General features: G+C 43.7%; 1 protein-coding gene across 1 annotated transcript in view; it reads left to right on the top strand.

The window, feature by feature from the left end:
- TTN (titin) overlaps window positions 1-19675 on the top strand; it is a 239280-nt gene that overhangs the window by 34542 nt on the left and 185063 nt on the right. The window contains exons 43-45 of the mRNA XM_049802399.1: window positions 834-1022; window positions 5356-5412; window positions 16752-19298. Of these exons, the coding sequence (XP_049658356.1) occupies window positions 834-1022; window positions 5356-5412; window positions 16752-19298 (2793 nt within the window). The remainder of the gene's footprint in view (window positions 1-833; window positions 1023-5355; window positions 5413-16751; window positions 19299-19675) is intronic.

Here is a 19675-nt window from a genome sequence, read left to right on the forward strand (position 1 = left end):
TATTGAATACTGTATCCAAATGGATTTGAATACCCCTCACTTGTGTTGTGAAAATCTTTTATAAAAGGTTAGGTAATACATGACTGCAAATATAGTTGTCTAATGGTACACACTATGCAGCTCGCTATTGAAAACACTGTCTCTTTCTTCTGAATTACAGTAATAGTACACTATTTGTGTGAAAACATTTGATTTAAGATGTAATATAGTGCCAGGTGGAGAGGCCAGGTTAAAGTCTGCTCCAGTCCTCTCCTTTCCCAAGTCTACAACAATCTATACAAGTCAAGTAACACAACATTTTATATAGGAATGTTACAAAGGTACAAAGACAGGATCTTTCTTGAGAAATATGAGGTGTAAAACTTATATTTGCAACAAAAAGAGGCAGGGTACTGTCCTTAGCAAAAGAATATTCCGTTTTCATTTCTTTAACCTGTTCAGCTCAACCTTGTGATTTTAAGGCTTGTTTAATCAGGCAATTGCAGCAGAATCACTTTTTAAAAATAAGACTTTCTCTGATTTTACTAGTAGCAAAATATTTTTAAATTTATACATTAAGAGGGGAAAGGAAAAAATAGTTTTACTCAGGAATATAACACCAAAATCAGTTTTCCCATACAAATATTTCAAATGCAGAGAGCAAAACTTAAAGCAACAAGTAGACCACTTTCCACTGTGATCATACCATTACCAGAGTAATACAAGGCACATTTAAACTTATAAAAGATAATTGAGATTAAGATTTCTGACAGATATAAATATAAAAATAGTGTTTACTTACTAGTTTAATTTCATAACTTACACATTTTTTCTTCTTTCTGTTGCTTGAGCAGATCTGAAAGTCTCATGGTACAGCAAAGACAGAGAGATCAAGCCATCGCGTTTTTTTAGAATGACTCAGTTTGAAGACACTTACCAGCTGGAGATTGCTGAAGCTTATCCAGAGGATGAAGGAATCTATACTTTTGTGGCTAGTAATTCTGTAGGCCAAGTGACAAGCACTGCTACCTTGAAGTTAGAAGGTACAGTGTGCAATTAAAGATGATGTCTTGTTTAGGTCATGTTCCAATACTAATCTTAATATACACTGACGATTTTATGTGAGTCGTTGTCTGTCATGTTGTCTTTTAACTCAAATAATTGCTACCCTTTACGATGTCCCACAACATACATTTATGTCTCCAAAATATAGGTCATGAACAGGAAAACTTATTTCACATTTTTTCAGTGTTCCATGCACCTCTACCTTTTCATTCTCTCCAATATTAGAATCTGTCATGCACCAAAGATAGTAGAAACCTTCTTTCTAATGGTAGTGCTTTGCTTACACAGTCTTTGATTTGACTGTGAGGAGAATCTAGTAAGAGTTTTTTGTATAAAATAATTACTTTGAAAGTGTTGGAAAACATCTTAAATAGAGATGTGTACCAGGTACTTGGGCAGCTGAAAAGAAATAGTTTACATTCATACAAACTGATGAAACATTGACAAGTTTTAGAGCAGAAATATTGTCTGGAGAATTTGTTATTTAAGTTTTATATTGTCCTTGATATTATTTAACCATAAATATTTTGTTTTCTTTTTTTGCAACAGATTTTATAAATGATGAATTAGAATAATTCATGCAGATAAATCGCAAGTTAGAAAAAAAAGCTTGAATGAGAGAGTAAATTTATTGTAGTGTAGGGTAAGAAATTAAAAGTTGGCATGCTTCTTTTCAGGATTTAAAAAGGTTGAAGAAGTTACAACAGAGTCCCATTGGCATGTTTCTACATCTGTTTCACTTAAGGAGGAGTCTATTGGCCAAAGGCCCACCTTTATCCAGCCTATTTCAAGCTGCAGGGTATGCAGCGGGGAATCAGTCAGATTTCAAGCTAGAGTCTCTGGCATGCCCAAACCAAAAATCCAGTGGTTTCATAATCAACAACTCATGTTGCCAAAAAAAGACTTAGTTTTCCACTTTGATGAGTCTACAGGCACAGCTATATTGATAATAGTAGATGCTTTCTTAGAGCATGCTGGCCAATACTCTTGCAAGGCAAGAAATAGTGCTGGAGAAACAACTTGTACAGCTACACTTACAGTGACTGCAGAAGGTAAAGCTCCATTTTTACTTCAAAGGGATTCAGTTTGTTGTATACCACATTTTTACACTGTTACTAATGTTCTTCTTTCCTTGTTTCATACCTTTTCTTTACCAGCTAATGTTAGTATCACCTACCCTCTGTAACCCAGCCACTCTCGTTTCTTCTGTTTAAGCTGTAACATTTGGAAATTTGCAAATTTGCATCTTGATGCAGATCAAAGAATAGAATCCTTTTGATGAAGGCATTCAGATTTTTAAAACAAGTAAATAAGTGATCTTTATAGCATGGACTGAGGTATTTTGCACTATCCTGTAGGAGAAGAAAAAAGAAAAATACCTCCTTAAAAAAGTTCCATAATAAGTTTCCAATACTAAAATGGACAATTTCAGTCCAAGAACAGAGAAGCATCAACTGTGTATCAACTGCATGACTAGCTTAGGCATCACTTGTCATTCATGTATGTGAATAGATAATCTTTGTGTCAAGAGAGTAGTGCATCTGGCATGCTGAGTTTTCAAATGAAGATCATTCATTTTCATCCTCCATGCTGTTTGATTTTGTTCAGAGCATGGCCCAGTAAAGTTCTTTAGATACTAATATTGTTGTTATTTTTGTTACTTGATTACACAGTGCAAGCCCTAGATAGGCAAAGTTCTGGGAAAGATGTAAAAGAGTCTATCCGGTCACAGGCTATATCAGAAGTTCATGTTGCTCCTCTTACAAAGAACAACATTAAAACTTATCAAAAAGAATTTAAATCAGTGCAACAACCATCACAGGAACTGGGTGTGCAGGTTTTTGAAAGCGTATCAGAAAGTTTGACTATGAAGGCTACATCAGTTGAAGAAATGGAAGCCATGCACACAACAATCCTTTCCCAAACTTCTCAGAGCACCAGGATCTCTATGACCACTGCTCAGGCAATGAAGGATGTTCCTCCAAAGATTCTCTTGCAGCTCAGAGACTTAACTGTGAAATGTGGTGACACTGCTCAGTTCATATGTGCCCTAGAAAATGAATTCTTCTCTGAGTTTCTTTGGGCCCACGAAGGTGAAAGGATAGAAGTGTCTGAAAAATTGAAGATATCACAAAATGGAAGTGTCCTACTGCTCACAATCCTAAATGCCCAGCTGACAGATCAAGGACTGTACAGTTGTACTGTATATAATGATTACGGAGGGACAACAACTGCTGCAATACTAAGAGTCAAAGGTGGTTATCTGACTTTTAACATTATGACTTACCTTTTGCAACTTCATTATCCCTGCCCTACAGCTCACTTGTATTTCCTTTATTATCAGTATTTAATTGAGGAAGGTCTAGTAATGACGCTTTGGGGTTTTTTCCTCCACATTTACAGCTCTATTCATCAGAGACATGTACAGTACCAGGAAGTTGGTATTGTAACTTCATGACTCTTCCCAGCAAGTCACAGATGTCTGAGGCTTTTTATTCCTCATGTCCTTCATGATATACAGTAAGATGTAAAGCAAAACAGGCTGGTAGGAATTTTTACATTTTGAGAATTCCTGAAGCTGGAGTTTAGGGAAGATAAGAATGTCAGATAAGCGATGTTGAACTAGATACCTGGTCATTTCAAAATCTATGGGTCCAGCTTGTTTGCAATAAATCTAAGGTTGTAATTCCAAGTTTGGCAATATAGGTCAATGTACTTGAAAGGATTAATGGGTGCAAATATTGTATTATTGCACTAATGAATTGTCTTCTACCCTCCACTCTTCCTGAGATATAAGTATTTATTTTTGCTAAGACTCCTTCCACTTCTTCTTGAAGTCAGCATGTTAAAAAGTTAATCGTGTTACCACTAGTGAAGACCCAAAACTGTATTATCACCACACTGGACAGGTGATAGTATTTCTGCTGAGCTCAAAGGAATCAAGAGCAGAAAACTAAGATGAATAATGAGGAAGCTGTTGACCCTGTTGATTTGGCTTTTACACATTGAAGTTTCTTTCTTCACTCTTGAGCTGTGCAAAGTGCTTTATATAGTCTTCTGCTGCTACTTTCTAAATTGAGGCTCTAAATTAAAAGCAAAGATGTGCTTATATTAGACATTACAGACCAAGTCTTCGTCCCATGAAAGTCCCATAGGCTTAACTGGTACCTAGAATTAGCCCAGCAGGAATAGAGCTCGTAAATGTGTAATCACTCATGTTTAATAGCGTTGCTGTAGCACATATATGCTGGACATTCTTTCAATACTAATTATTGGGGTTTTCCCCCTAAGTATAAGGATATTTTTTATTCCTACAAAACATCTGACCTAATCCTTTTCCTAACTTTATTCTTACCTAGCAAAAGAAGCACAAGCCAAAGCAGTAACAAAAATTACCCTTGAATCAGATACTAAAAGCTTTAAAGCAGCCAAAGATTGTCAGTTTAAAGCATCCGAAGTTAAGCAAGAATCTTCCAAGAAAACCTCAAACTTGTTTATATCTACATCCCAAAGACTGTATGAAACTGAGAAGCAAAGAAACAGAGTCTACTATCCTGACGTTGTGCCATGTGAAGACATCACAGAAACAGGCGCCGAAGCACCAGAGTTTCTTGAAACTCTGCCTTCAGAAACCACTGTAAAAGAAGGAGATGATGTGTTACTCTTTTGTATAATGAAAGGCGTGCCTACACCTTGCGTGGTCTGGCTGTGCAATCAGCTAATAGTTGAGGAGTCTGCATTGTGTTCCTTAAAACATGATGGGCCACTGTGCAGTTTAAGATTGTTGAAAGTTGGTCAGAACCACAAGGGTATATACAAGTGCAGAATAGTTAACCCTGCAGGACAAGCCGAGTGCAGCACCCGTCTGAGAGTGACAGGTTGGCAACTGCATGTTCCTTCCAAGTATCAATTCCTCGTGCATAGCATCATTGCATTCCAGTACGTTCATTCCCTGGGAGATGATACGGAACGAGAAGCATCTCATTAGTCTGTCGATTGCTGAATGGAATGTTTTCTTCAGGGATTTAAGGCATGATAAAGGCATGTTACATTAGAAACTTTCCCCCTCATCCTGCAAAAAAGAAAGGAAATCTTAGAGAAAACTGTACGTTGCAAACAAGTTTGAAAGCATTTGATTACTCTGTTCTCCGAATTTATCAAGTGTTTGAATTGTTTGGCATGCGTTTATGTGTACGTATGTGTGAATTTCTGTATATTTGCAAAAGAGTTGGGATGGTTTTACTACATAAAGCGTTGATGATTGGCATATTTAGCAACTATAGTTCAAAAATCTTTGTCTTTTTATTCTAGCTCCTGAAAAAATCATTCATGAGAAGCTAGAGGAAGACATTGAAATGGAAGTGAAAGGTACAGTCACCAATGATGTTACACTGAATAATTAGTATCAGTAATGAGTAACATTGTGAAAAGCTTTTATCTGCTTACATGTAGTGTCTGAAGGGGGAAGAAAGACACACTTTAAAGCATATTGGAACATGTTGCATGTTTGTTTTGATATGCAAAGGGTTACCTGCATTATAAGGTTATTTAAGTTTTAAAATACGTTTAAAACTTGAAATTTATGATTTTGCAGCCATATTTTTAACTTTTACTTCATGCTTTGCAGCTGTTCACAGAGCTTTTATTTGTTCAATTTCCTTTTGAATGCATGGAATATTTTACTTCAGAAGGAAGTTATACAAATCTTAATCATATAATTTTTAAACAAGTTAGCAACCTAACATTTATCAGTTCAATGGACACTATTGGATGGACGGATGAAGTATACTAGAAAGCATTTGTTGTTTAGGATATGTGAAAGCTACACATTCCCATTGATTCCTTGCACTTTTTTACATACATTAATTCATCATTATACATCTCTTACCCTGGCTTGCAGATAGCATACGTGGTTCATGTTGCTTGCTTTTTTCCCTGTGCATAACACTGTGAAGTTAGTGGCTGTATTAGTTCGAATAAACGCCTTCTCATTTCATGTTAGCTAATGACTTACTTTTTTTTAATATCTTTCAAAATATTTTTTCTCAATTGTTTGAACATTTAATCTACAAACAGAGGGGTCAGAAAGGGCGTTTATTCTACTGTCTGCAAGTCAGGTAAGATTTTCTTCTTTGCCACCCAAAGACACACAGCTTTTCCAGGCAGCAAAAACATACACGCAGAAGAACGTGTTATTTTGAAATTCATTTTTGCTTGTTCAAGAAGAAATTTCCACAGTCTGAAGAAAGAACAGACAACGAACGATTTTCGTGTCAATCTTTAAAACAGAGCAAGGCGTTGCGTTTATTCGAACAAATATGGTGAGTGAATTACTTTTTTTTTCCTGGGTGTGTGATGAAATCTGTTGCATGCCCATTTTTTATTTCAATATAGCTATTTCATTTTTTTTCAGTCAGAGAGCAGGCAGAGTGTGGCATGTTGTAACCCAGTCTCCTTCTCTTTCAGAGCAGCACAGCAAGGAGAACTTTGAGGGACCTGGGACAGCGGCGGGGCTGGCTTGCCCCCAGAACCGTAAACCCATCTTCACACAGGGCCTCAAGTGTAGGTCTGTCTTGGAGGGGGACCCTGCACTCTTCCAGTGCAAGCTGGTGGCATGCCCGGCACCCCACATGGCCTGGTTTCACAACAACCGGCCGCTCCACCAGGACCGCCGCAAGGTGATCCGCACTGAGAGCGAGGAGTACACGCACCATGCCAGCCTGGAGGTGCGGGATGTGCGGGAGCACGATGCTGGCAGCTACAGGGTATTTGCTATTAACAGTGAGGGCTCAGCTGAGTCCACTGCCTCACTGCTGGTGGCACGCAGTCGGGAGCAACAGGGCTTGGGGTTTGCAGGGAAAGCGGAGTGGATGCAGGAGAGCTGGGAGTGCTTGCTGCAGCAGCGGCGGGAGGACCGGCTGCGGGTGGTCCTCCGCTGCACTGGCTCACCCTTTGACAAGGGGCAGGAGGCCGAGCAGTTGCTTGGGGATCTCTCCCCAGCCCGGGCCATGGTACGAACCATCCGTTTCCAGAGGCTGCCGCTGGTGGGGCCTCACCGTCCAGGGCTGACACGTGGTAGGGAGCACAGTGACACAGTGGCAGATGCCGAGGAGCTGCTAGATGAGGAGATCCGTTGGAAGCTGCAGCGGCTGCGGGAGGCAAAGAGGGCAGCACTGAAAAAGAAGCAGGAGTCCCTCATGTCCATGCCCCAGGGGGGCCCTCCTGGGAAGCCCAGCCCACCTGAGGCAGCTACCACAAAGGATGGCTCAGGGCCCCTCGCAGTGCAGGTAGTGAAGGGGTACTGCAGGCCCAAGCCCATGGGGGAGAGATGGAAGATGCCAGGTGGGCTCCTGGAGGCTTGCCCACCCCTCTTTGTCCAGGAGATCAAGCCCCAGGAGGCTGTTGAGGGGCACAGATGCACCTTCTCCTGCCTCTTCCATGGCCGCCCACAGCCCACGGTCACTTGGTACAACAATGCCAAGCCCGTGGGGCGCATCCAGGGCACTGCCGTTCACACCACAGAGTGCCGCTCTACACTGACCTTCCCATCCCTGCTCCCACAGCATGGTGGCACCATCACCTGTGTGATCTTCAACCCACTGGGCACAGTCAGCACCTCAGCTGCACTCCATGTGAGGCGGCAGATGCCAGCCTATGAGGCCACAAAGAAGGAAGAGGAAGAGGAAGGGAAGAAAGAGGAGGAGGAGGAAGAGAAGAAGAATGTGAAGCAGGAAGAAGAAGGGGAGAAAGAGAAGGTGGAGGAGGAAGAGGAAGAAGAAGTTGGCCTGGCCTTCACAGCAGAGCAGGGACTGCCAAGTGCAGTTCCAGACTCAGACTTGCTGTCGCTGCCTGTGGAAATCAAAATCACTGCCCCCACTCCAACGCCAGAGCAAGACACAGAGTTGAGGGAGACCACGAGGCCCTCTCCAGAGCAGGCTGCTCCCACCATAAAGCACAAGTTCAAGTTTTCATTTGATGTGGGAAATGAGCCACCCCAAATTGTGGAAGAAGCCCCAGCACACGTTCATTGTCACGAAGGGGAGGCAGTGGTGTTGGAATGTGTTGTGTCTGGGCAGCCCCCACCAGCTGTGGCCTGGTCACTGAATGGCCAGAGCCTCTCTGCCGGTGAGAGGCTGAGGTTTGAGGAAGGCAAGAATGGCATGTACCGCTTACACATCCAAGGGGTCTCTGTCATGGATGCTGGGCTGTATTGTTGTGTGGCCAAGAACGTGGCTGGAACAGCGCAGACTGCCTCTGAGCTGACAGTGCAGCCCCGTGCAGCTAGGTTGTCTAGCAAGGATGGAGGCACTGAGGAACTGCCTGCCATGGACCATGTTCTGCACCTTCAAGGCCTCAGCACACTTGGGAAGGGTGACGAGGAGCAGATCACATGCTCCAAGGAGGAGGAAGCCCACCTACCCTTGTCCCTGAGGCTGTCTCCGTCTCCTGGTAGGCAGTTGGAAGAGGAGTGTGAGGAAACTCCTCACTTCAGGGAAAGCAAGACGGAGGAAACGATGGTGCTGGATATCACGGGGGTTTATGCAAGACAAGAAATGGGTTATACAGAAGAAAGTGTGTGGGATACAGATAGTATTTCTGAGATGAGGCAGCAGAGGGGGAAAACTGTCTCTGAGGAACACAGCTTTGGAATTGATGCCACTGAACTGCACCCCAGCATGTACAGGGAAGAGCATGAACTAGTGGCCAAGGACTCAGGTCACTTTTCAGAGGAGCTGGAGGCTGAAGGAGACAAGGTGGCGCCTGAAGGAGACAAGGTGGCACCACATACAGATACTATGTCCTGGGACATCTTGAAGTCACCATTTACGGAAGTCAAAGGGCAAACACATGCCTCTGAGCAGTCTGCTCTGGCAAAGGAGTGTGAGGATGCACAATTTTTCATTCCTATTTCACCTGTGGTGCAAGAGAGGAGTGATGTTTACATGGAGGAGAGTGATGCCCCTGCCTGGGAGGCGACATCTCCTGATGTGCCTCTTGTAGAAGAGCCACGTGTGCCCCACCTGCAGGACAACATTGCAAGCACACCCACAAAGGAGCAGTTTGCCTTTTATGACTTCTGTACAGAAAACCAGCAGCAGGAACAGGCCAAGGAGGAAGAGAGATCAGTTGATATTGAACAGGATATCAAGGTTGATGATCATCTTTGTAAAGAAGAAATGATTGATGCTGGGGATGCTGCAAGCTGGGAAATGCACAATGATGGACAAATGCTGCAAGAATTGGAGTCTGATGCAGGCAACTCTTCTTTGGATCTCATCCTCACTCCTCCTGGCATGGAAAACTTGGGTCAGGATTTCACTGGAGAAGTTGAGGTTCAGTTAGAAGAAGTGCATTTCAAAGAGCAGCTGTTGCCATCTGAGGCTGATGAGACCAATATCACATTTGATCTGAAGAAGCTTGTGGAGCCTTTCCCAGCTGCAGAGACTGTGGACACAGAGCAGGCACAAACCCCCACAGCTCTTGAGAGTGTGGAGGTAGGAGTGATTGAGCTCAGCTCCCCTGTGCACCAACATGATGTGCTTATGGAAGAGTTGTCTCTGAGTGAGGAGCTGCGTCAGACCTACAGGATGAAGCAGGAGGAGGTCGGTACCCAGGAAGAGGCACAGCCAAGAGAAATCAGAAGGCCTGATTTGCAAATCCCTAATGGGGACCTTGGCAGCATCATTACAGCTGCCGAAGAGGGATCTTCTGAAGAAATTAATGAGTCAGAGGTGAGTGTCTGCGGGGAGGATTCACTTGAGGGACAAACTCATAGTTTTCTGGTGGAGTCCACAGCAGATTTCCAAAGAGGAGTGCAGGAAACACATGTGTGGGAGAGTGGAAAAGAACTGGAGACCACAGACTCCTGGAGTGACAGCTTCATCATCGACTTGAGAAAAGCTGCATGTGAAAAGAAACCCCAGGCTGGGCATCAGGCTGAGAAGGAAGAAGGTTCTGGAATAGGAAAGGTCTTTGAGACAGGAATGAGCACCTCCACCTGTGAGGTAGATAGCACAGATTCCCCTGAGAAGATGCTCAGGGATACCAAACAGGAACCAAACACAACCAAGGGCTTCTCTTTTGGGAAACGCTTACTTGGTTTAATAATGGATGATCCTGTGGCACAGAAGGAGCAAAGGAAGGAGTCTTGGGCCAAGAAGAGGACTCCCAATGAGGAAGCCTCTGAGAATAGCCTGGATGGAGAAGGACTACGGGAGGATATTTCTGCAGGTCCAGAGCCCAGTGCTGTTCAAGCCTCAGAGCTGGAGCCTGATTTGTCCCTGGCCAAGTATTTAAGGTCAACTGGGATGCAGGAAACTCCAGATCTCAAAGGGACAGTTCAGGAGGAGCAGCAAGAGACCATCACTTCACTGGAAGTGGAGGAGGTTACCTTCAGCATGGTTTATGACTATTACAAGAACCAGCAGGAAATCACCCGGCCCTTCTCTCCTGAGTCGGAAATATCTATAGAGCTGGAGAGCGGCAGTGGAGAGGAGTCACCTGATTCAGACCGCTTCTACACACCTCCCTCCTCAGTAGAGATCTTTGAAACTGCTTCATCAGCATCCTACCACACACCACTTAGCACACCCGAGCACTACTCCACACCGTCCGAGGGCTCAGGATACAGCACGCCACCCGAGCGCTACTCCACACCGTCCGAGGGCTCAGGATACAGCACGCCACCCGAGCGCTACTCCACACCGTCCGAGGGCTCAGGATACAGCACGCCACCCGAGCGCTACTCCACACCATCTGAAGGCTCAGTGTACAGCACACCGCCTGAGCACTACTCCACACCCTCTGAGGGTTCAAAATGTAACACACCCTCGGAGCGCTACTTCACACCCTTTGAGGGACCCTGGTCTGCATCAGGGGACAGCACACCACCAGAGCGCTACCGGACACCCACAGGGGAGTATATGGATGCCCTGACCATGCTCCCCCTCTATGAGAGAAGGCAGAAGCCTCCAGACCAGCCACAGGCTGAGGTGTTTAGGACCCCCTGTGAAGCCCTGGAGCCATCAGGCAGGCAGATGCCACCCGCATTCCTCAAGGCATTGAGCAGGAAGAGGCTGTATGAGGGAAGCACACTGAGCTTTGTGGCTGAGGTGGTGGGTGTACCCAAGCCAGGGGTGAAGTGGTATCATAATAAATCTCTTGTGGAGCTGGATGAGAGAGTGCGGATAGAGAATGATGGGGACAAATGTGTGCTGGAGATCACTAACGCCCAGAAAGCCGATGGAGGACAGTATCTGTGCCATGCAGTGAACATTGTCGGGGAAGCTAAAAGTATCGCACAGGTGGAAGTTGTGTCTGAAGATGAGCAGTCACTAGCACTGCCACCCCCTGTCACCCACCAGCATGTTATACACTTTGACCTGGAGCAAAACACATCTTCAAGGTCACCTTCACCACAGGAAATCCTCCTGGAAGTGGAGCTGGATGAAAATGAGGTGAAGGAGTTTGATAAGCAGGTCAAAATCATAACCAGTCCTGAGTTTAGCCCAGATAAGAAGAGCATGGTGGTCTCCCTGGATGTCTTTCCACTTGCTTTTTTGGAGCAAGCTGCAGGCTTGGCTGCAGGGGAGAATGAGGATGTAAAAATTGATTTCCAAGTAACTGAAATGCCTCCCCGCTTTGCCGTACCCTTTGCAGATGTTGAGGTGACAGAAGGCTTGGAGGCAGTGTTTGAGTGTGTGGTAACAGGTACTCCCGTCCCAGTAGTGCAGTGGTTCAGAGGTGACACCTGTGTGACACCTGCCACAGGGAAGTATGTTGTGAGTCAAAAGGAGGGACTTCACAGTCTGAAGGTCCAAAATGTAGGTCCTTCTGATGGTGGCTGGTATCACTGTCGGGCAACGAACAGGCTGGGAGAAGCAATGTGCAAAGGCTCCCTCGTAGTCATGGCTCAGCAGGGAGCACATGCTAAGGGAAGCAGTGAGACAGTCACGGGCAGTGAGCCACGCAGGCCCCAGAAGTGTGACTTGCTTTTGAGTGAGACTGTGAGCCCAGGTGACCAGTCAGAAATAGAGCTGGAGTTTGAGTTCAAGCCTCATATAGACGACCCAGAGAAAGCAATCCAATTGCTTGCGGCAACTCAACAAGAGCGGGAAGTGGAAGGGGAGAAGCATGTCAACATTAGTTTTGACGTGTTTGCAGAGCCGTCCCAAGAGGAATGGGTTGAGTTTAGGGCAGAGGACTCAGAGAGCTGCAGCTTTGAGTTCCAGGTCACAGAAGCCCCTCCCGAATTTCTAAGGCTCATTTCTGACTGCAGTACATTTGTAGGTGCCTCAGCATGCTTCCAGTGTCTTGTGACTGGTTCCCCCCACCCAAGTGTCCGCTGGTACAAGGATGGGGTGTTGTTGGAAGGGGACAGGTACTGTGTGCAGGAAGAGCAGGGGGGCTGTCACAGCCTTACTATTGAAAACTTAATGCAAAGTGACAGTGGGCAGTACAAATGTATAGCTACTAACAGGGCAGGAACTGCTGAGACTAGTGCTGTGTTAACATTACACTAAATTTCCATAATTTATTTCAGAATCTCTTTTGAAATACTAAATGTTTTTATGCTGTCATTCACTGCAGGTAAAAATGCAGCATTCATTTTAGGGGCATTGTTTTTCATCTCTTTAGGGATGAAAACCACTCTATGTGGGCATATTTGTGAATCACTTAAACTTGCCTTCATTGGGGAATTTAAGTGAGATTTAATCTGTGCATAGATTTTGTGCACACTTTCTGCACCGAGGTATATTTCAGGCTCCTTCCAAGCTCCTTACTCATTCTTGTAAAGATATTTAATTGACACTCATTTATGTAGGACTAATTTTTTCATATAGTGTACATATTCCTGTGTGTCTGTAACAGTGCAATTGTTATTGGTTTATATAGGCTAGAAATCACCTGAAAATGTAGAAACCATCTTTTTCTTGTAACCTAAAGGTATGGAATACTAACTTACGCTTGCTGTTTAGTTTTGATATAGTTCCGTGAAAGAACTCCTTGAATTGGTATTCCCCCTTCTGACAATTTTGTCTCTGAACATGTGAGTCTCACTGATTTAAATCCTGTGTTTACAGTTTCTATCACTGCAAAATTCTTACATCCATGGGCCTCATTCTACTGACTCATGGAATTAAATGACTTTTTTTTTTTAAGTCAATGGAATTACACTGTTGCAAAAAAGCGCAACACAATGGGAAGAGAATGAAAGTTTTGCGTTAGTAGAGACTGGACAGGATTTTTTTCTCTATTACCAAGTAATAAACATGAAAACATATTTTGTACTGTATCTTTAGAAGTTAAAGGGAAAGGAGAGGGAGCATAATAAAACAATGATGTAACTGTAAATTCATTAAAATAATTTTGGTTGTCCCTGTATTCTAGTGTCATTCATAAAAAAATGCATAGTAGTAAAAAAGTGAGAGATTTTTATGCAATATTCTTGTTTCACGTTAGAACTAAACCTCTACATATTCCTTTTTTCTTTTTTTTTTTTTTTTAGTTAATAACAGTTAAGTGTGCTATGTGTCAAGATGACCAGAAATAAGTAGAATATGTTCAATTGTTATCTGTGTAATTTTCTCAGTAGAAGAGAATTCTACATTAATGTTCTCAATGTGAGTATATATTTTTGTATTTAAAATAATGCTAATATTTATGAGGAGGAATCAGCAGTAGCTGACATAATTAAATCTGAACTAAATCAATCATACATAAACAATGATAAATTGATTAAGAAAATATGTTAAAAGTATGCAGGTTATTAATTAATGTTTATCAGAAGTTAAATAACTCTCTAGTGCATGTGCCAGGTTTCCAGTTACCTATATGCCAAGGTGAAACCTTGAGCTCAACAACCCTAAGCAAAAATTATTTTTACTTTGATTACTTGTTCATGAGGTTCTCCCAGTTATTTACAAATTGCTGTCCATTGCCTTGCAAACTGCTCTAAGGAGCATGGTGATTTTAAGCATAAAAGAACTATTCCTATAGTACATTCAGTTATGTTCATATGTTCATGTTCTTATTTCTGAGTTTGATGTGTCCTCACACTGAGGTCAGCACGCCTCAAAAACTCAATAATCTTTTAAGACTATCCCATCACTCACCTGGGATAGTAATTTTTGATCAAAAGATTCACTTCGCCCAACTGTGTTTCCCAATAAAGTCAGGAGTGGCAAGTTCTAATGACCCAGTACATGAAGTGGTTAGGCTAATACCAATGACTTCAGTTCTTTCCCAGTCATGACCCTATGATAAATATTTCATATTTTTATGCTGTTAAAAGGCAGAGGTAATTGTGTTTTCTCATAGGTAATGGTGGTAGGAAAGAGAAGCATAAGTGTCTGACCCAACGTTGTGCTGGGAGAGAATTACTTCATGATGCATCCTTAATCCATTACTTGTGTAGATGTGTAACACTAGCTGATTCATTAGGCAGCAGACTGTCCGTAGGGAAGTTGACATGAATTGTCTGATGTTATACATCAGCTGTGACATGAGGGGTCTTTTAGGTCCAAAACCAAAGAGGTCAGAGTACCTTTGGTTAGGTCCTGAGAAATTATGAGGTGTGTTTAATTTGCACTGAAATTTTTAGTAGAAACAGGCCCATAACTTGGTTTTGAAGCCATAAGCCAAACAGGTCCAAGTTCATGTTCACATCTGAAATATATGGCCAAGCATCTTTATCTCTACCTGTGTAGTAGTGTTTGTGGTTTATGTAAGTTTAAATGTCTTTGGTTTAAGTTTCATACATTAGCCAGGAGCACTATCATGTGCTTATGGAGAGACAAAGTCTAACCTAAGCTACAACGATACAAATCTGGAGTAATTCTAGTTTTGAATAAACTTACTCTGGGGCAACTGGTATAGCTTAGAGCCATGACTGACCATCTCTCTTCAAAAGTTTGTGCTTTCATAGGAATTACAAAACTCACCATTTTATTGTCAGGTTTAATGTCGTCTTCATTTCTACAAACCAAGTATCTTTAAAAAAGGATGAATTATGTTTGTCATCAATGTATATTGAATGTTAACATGTATGGTTAATTTGTGAAATAAATATGTAAATTATTTAAGTCGGTCCCTTCTTGTACTTTATTCATTTCACAGGCATAGCTAAAATATGAAAAAAGTATCTATATAGTTTTTCTGTCATAAATATGCAGGAACACACAAAAGTGCATTAATTTTTGCCACACTCCTCTATATAAAGCATTATCATGTGTGTTAGCATAGGTTTTATTCTGCAATTTTTGTACTTTATTATGGGCCGAATTCTGCCACCCATTCTCAAATTCACTGGCGCATTCTCTTTCTGGGGAAACCGCCCTAATGTTTTAACAAGGTTGGCAGTTAATACTGAAGGACTGGTGTAATTTTTTTTAACCTAAGCATCTCTTCTCCACAGTCAATCACTCTGTGCACTGTGCTATGTCATGTATATTATGGTATTTGTGGCAAGATTAATAATTGCTAAAACCAATGAGAAAGAATCGGGTATGGCACATTATGTTCTTTAGAGTTGTTATTGGAGCGCACCAAAAATTATCATCTCACAATAAGTTTGGGAATTTAAGACACTGCCATTGAGAAACTTATCAAGGTTCACCATTAAAGTGCCTGGAGACATTCATCCACTCACACTTCTTTTATTCTTTTTTAACAACCCTCATATCTTTCCAGCATCAAATACTGTGGGCCTTAACTGAGCAAACTTGACTCAATGAGGACAACAGGATTTGATTTCCAAAGGTTTTTTTTGCGCCGTGCTTTTTGTGGATGGCTTGTTCCGTTCCTGGAAGTCTCAGATTTCACTGATGTTTCTAGTGTCAAGCGTCTGCAGAGAATGGTATCTTCTTGATGTCTGCTTCCTCTCATTTTTAAACCACCATTAGAACAAAGACACATAAATGCCTAATTCACAAAGGCAAGAAAAAGAAAAACCTTAAAGTGCTCTGTCCTCTTTTTATCTGATATTGTGTGAGTTTTAATATGCAACATTGTGACAGGGATGAGTTTAAAAGCAGAGATTTAAATCAGTGATATTAAATCAAGGGTGCAAACTCATGATTTTAGTAATAATGGTGCTGTAAGCATAAGGCTCTAAAGGCAAAACCAGGACAAAGCTGGTAAAGGGGAGGTAATATCTTAGTGAGTTAGACAAAAGATAGAGTTGAAAGAGATGAACTAACTGCACCCAAAGAAAGGTTGGTGGACTGAAAAGTTTGTGTTATTTTTTCCAATCCTAATTTCGGCATTCTGCTTTTTTCTTGGTGTTTTGAATTAAACCAGGGTCTTAGCACTGCTCTGCTGTATTTGTTTGTATAGGTGTACATACAAATGTGTACTGCACATACCACTTTAATTATATTTGTGAAATGCACCGATGTTGCTTGACTGTTACTTGCACTGTACACTCTGGAGGTATGCCTAACCCATACTGTGATGTCAGGTTTAAAGAAACACACATGTTGATCCAGATGGGAAGTTCATAAGTAACCTGACAGCACAGCATGTCTTGCTGGTTTTGGCAGGTATGTATTTGACAGCAAGAGGACCTCATGTTCATTGCTAACTGCTGTACAGTATTGAGAAAGCCTCCAGATATAAAAAAATAGTTGCACTAACACTGTTTATTGCTATTTTCAATTGCTCTCTTAAGCATTCTAGTAAAACTAAACAATTTTTTTTCCATACAGACATTGCTAGCTCTCTTATTGTATCTTCTGAGGAAGGAAGAAGCAAAGGCTACAGCAGCGGCCTTCAGTTGCCTGATAGAGAGAAAACACTTGAATTTGAGCCTGAACAACCAGTTTATTCCAGCAAAGCAAAGATGAAAATGGAGGAGGGGGGCAAAGCCCCCGTTTTCCTCAAACAGGTCTCAGATGTTGAAGTCTGGCAGGGAGATGTAGCTAGGCTCTCTGTTACTGTTACTGGCAGCCCCACACCCAAAATCCAATGGTTTTTCAACAGTATGAAGCTAACTCCATCCATGGACCATAAGTTAGTGTTTGCTGGCAATGACCACAGCCTCATCCTCCCGTATGCAGGTGTGCAGGATGAGGGTGACTATACCTGCGTGGCCAGCAATGTACACGGTAAGACCACTTGCAGTGCCCACCTCCACGTGCGGCAGCGGATACCAGGGCTCCCTTGCTTTTCCAGGGAGCCGGACAGCGTGCGGTGTGCACCGGGCTTCACAGCAGTCTTTGAGTACACCGTGGCTGGGGAGCCGTGCCCTGATGTGCAGTGGTTCAAGGGGAGCGATCAGATCTTCTCCGATGCACGTCATTCTGTTGCTCGCCACGTTGATGGCTCAGGCTCCCTGACAGTGCGGGAGTGCATGGAGGAGGACACTGGGCTCTACACGTGCAGGGCAGTGAGCACCCTGGGCGAGGCCACATGCTCTGCTGAGCTTCTTGTGCTGCCCGAGGAGGAGCACGCTGTGTGCAGGCAGAGCCCAGCCTTGCAGCACTCTGCGGTGGCAGAGGACCAAAGCCTCCTCTCCTACGAGGAGGCTGGCGAGCTTCCTGCTGTGGAAGGAACGCTCAACCTTGAGGCCATGAGGGAGCCCTGGCCGGTCCTTCAGCTCCAGACAAGCCAGGCAGAGCACGTGCTGCCCAGAGAGGATATCTTGCCTGGCCTGCCACTGGCCTGCCTGGCCGCACAGAGCGTCGAAGAGGTGCTCACCCAGGTGGCCACAACACAAGAGAGCAGCAGGCTTCTGGCAGAGCCACTGCAAACCCTCCCTGCTGGCCCCCAGGGTGAGGTGCCTGCAGCAGTGAAGGAGACACGACTGCTGGGCTGCCTTGGGACTGTAGCTGCCCAGATACTCTTGCCCAAAGAGGAAGTTATCCCCAAGGCAGCAGAGCAAATGGCTGCTCTGAAGACAGAGGCTTCCCAAGCCCTTCTATGGGTATCAAGCAGCACTGAGAGCCATGCCGTAGATGGTGACCACATCCAGGTCCTTGAGGGCTTCCAGGCAATGCAAGGTGAGCTGAAAGCTGAACCCAGATTTCCCTCTGAATTGGCCTTTACTGGGGGCCAAGCTGTCCCACTGGAGAACATTTCTTCCCTGGAAGCAGCAGAGGAAGATTTTGCTGCAAGAATCCATGAGGGACAGTCTGTGAGATTCCCCTTGCTGCTAGAAGAAAACCAGCCCCTGGAAGAGGAACATGTCGTTGATCTTGCCAGCCCACGTAGGCAGTCTCCAAGGGCAGGGAGACAACCCCAGGAAACAATGTACACTCACCAGCTCCAGCCAAGCCAAGTCCTCAACAAAGAGAGCCAGCTCACTGCTCAGGTTCCCAAGAGCTGCAGCTTGGACATAAAGTCTCAAATTAGAAATGCACTGAAAGCTGCAGTGGTAAGTGAGCAAAACCTCTTGTTTTCAGAATGGTTGGCTGATAAAGAAAACGTTGAAGTACAGACACTAAACATCACCAAGGAACATAAACACACCCTATGTACCTATGTTGTGACCACCGGAGGACTCAGTCCCATAGAAATCCCAGTTTCCTTGGGAGAAGTCAGCATTCACACAGCTGACCAGAAAACAGTCTTGAAGGAGGCTTTCTATTCTCTTGTTTGTGAAGAAAAACATCTCTTGACAGATGAAAAATCCAAAGCATTGCCAGTCCATTCCAGTCCACTTCTGTCAGGAAAACCCTGCGATGAAACCTCTGAGCTGGAGCCCCAGCAGGCTGAGAGGACTATGGAGGCAGCAATACCCCTGGAGCAGCCTTTGTCTGCACAAGTAATCAACACTCTGACTGCGCGTGGTCAAATCAAGGATGTGGGTGCAGCTGCAGCCACTGCTGATGTAGCCTCTGCAGGTGTTCCCATTGAGACACCCACAGAAATGCTGAAAAGGAAGGAGAGAAGGGAAGAAATATGTGAGGAAGAGGGCAGAGAAGGTCTAGAGACTAGAGCTGGGAAGATGGAGGATGAGCTGGGCAAAGAGAGTTATCCCATCATACACAGAAAACTGGTCAACACTGTTGTGGAGGAAGGGGAGAGTGTCAGGCTGGTGTCTGTCATAACAAATGTCAGAGAGGTGAACTGGTACTTTGAGGGTAAACTGGTGTCTTCAGGCGACAAATTCAAGTGTTTGCAAGATCAGGACATGTACACACTAGTAATTAGCAAAGTGTGTGAGGAGATTCACCAAGGAGAGTACACCTGTGAGGCACTGAATCAAGGCGGAAAAAGAGCAACAGCAGCAAAACTCACAGTTGTTAAAAGAGGTTGGATTATGAGGATAAAATACTGCCTAATACACTGCTCTACTAATGAAACTGCCCTACTATGTGTCTGTATCTTTGGAGACAGGCACAATATTATAACACCATCATGCCACTAATCAGAGGGGCCCCTTTCTCTCTGGATTTATGGTCTCCTTTTACCACATTGCAAAGTCTCTCACTTCCCTCACCCCAGTCTCTGGGCAGGAACTTTGTTGCTTCCTGTTCTCATCACACAAGCACAGTCAGGACAAGCTGTATCTCAATCCTGACCACTTCTCCCATTGTTGCCTGTGAAGCGGGCCTCCTCTTCCCACTTTTCTCACTGCTGCACCCTCTCTCACTCTTTAGAGTCATTGCACAGTTTCAGCACAATTCCT

The sequence above is a fragment of the Accipiter gentilis genome, chromosome 1 (assembly GCF_929443795.1).
Source record: "Accipiter gentilis chromosome 1, bAccGen1.1, whole genome shotgun sequence".
In the NCBI taxonomy this organism is placed as follows: domain Eukaryota; kingdom Metazoa; phylum Chordata; class Aves; order Accipitriformes; family Accipitridae; genus Astur; species Astur gentilis.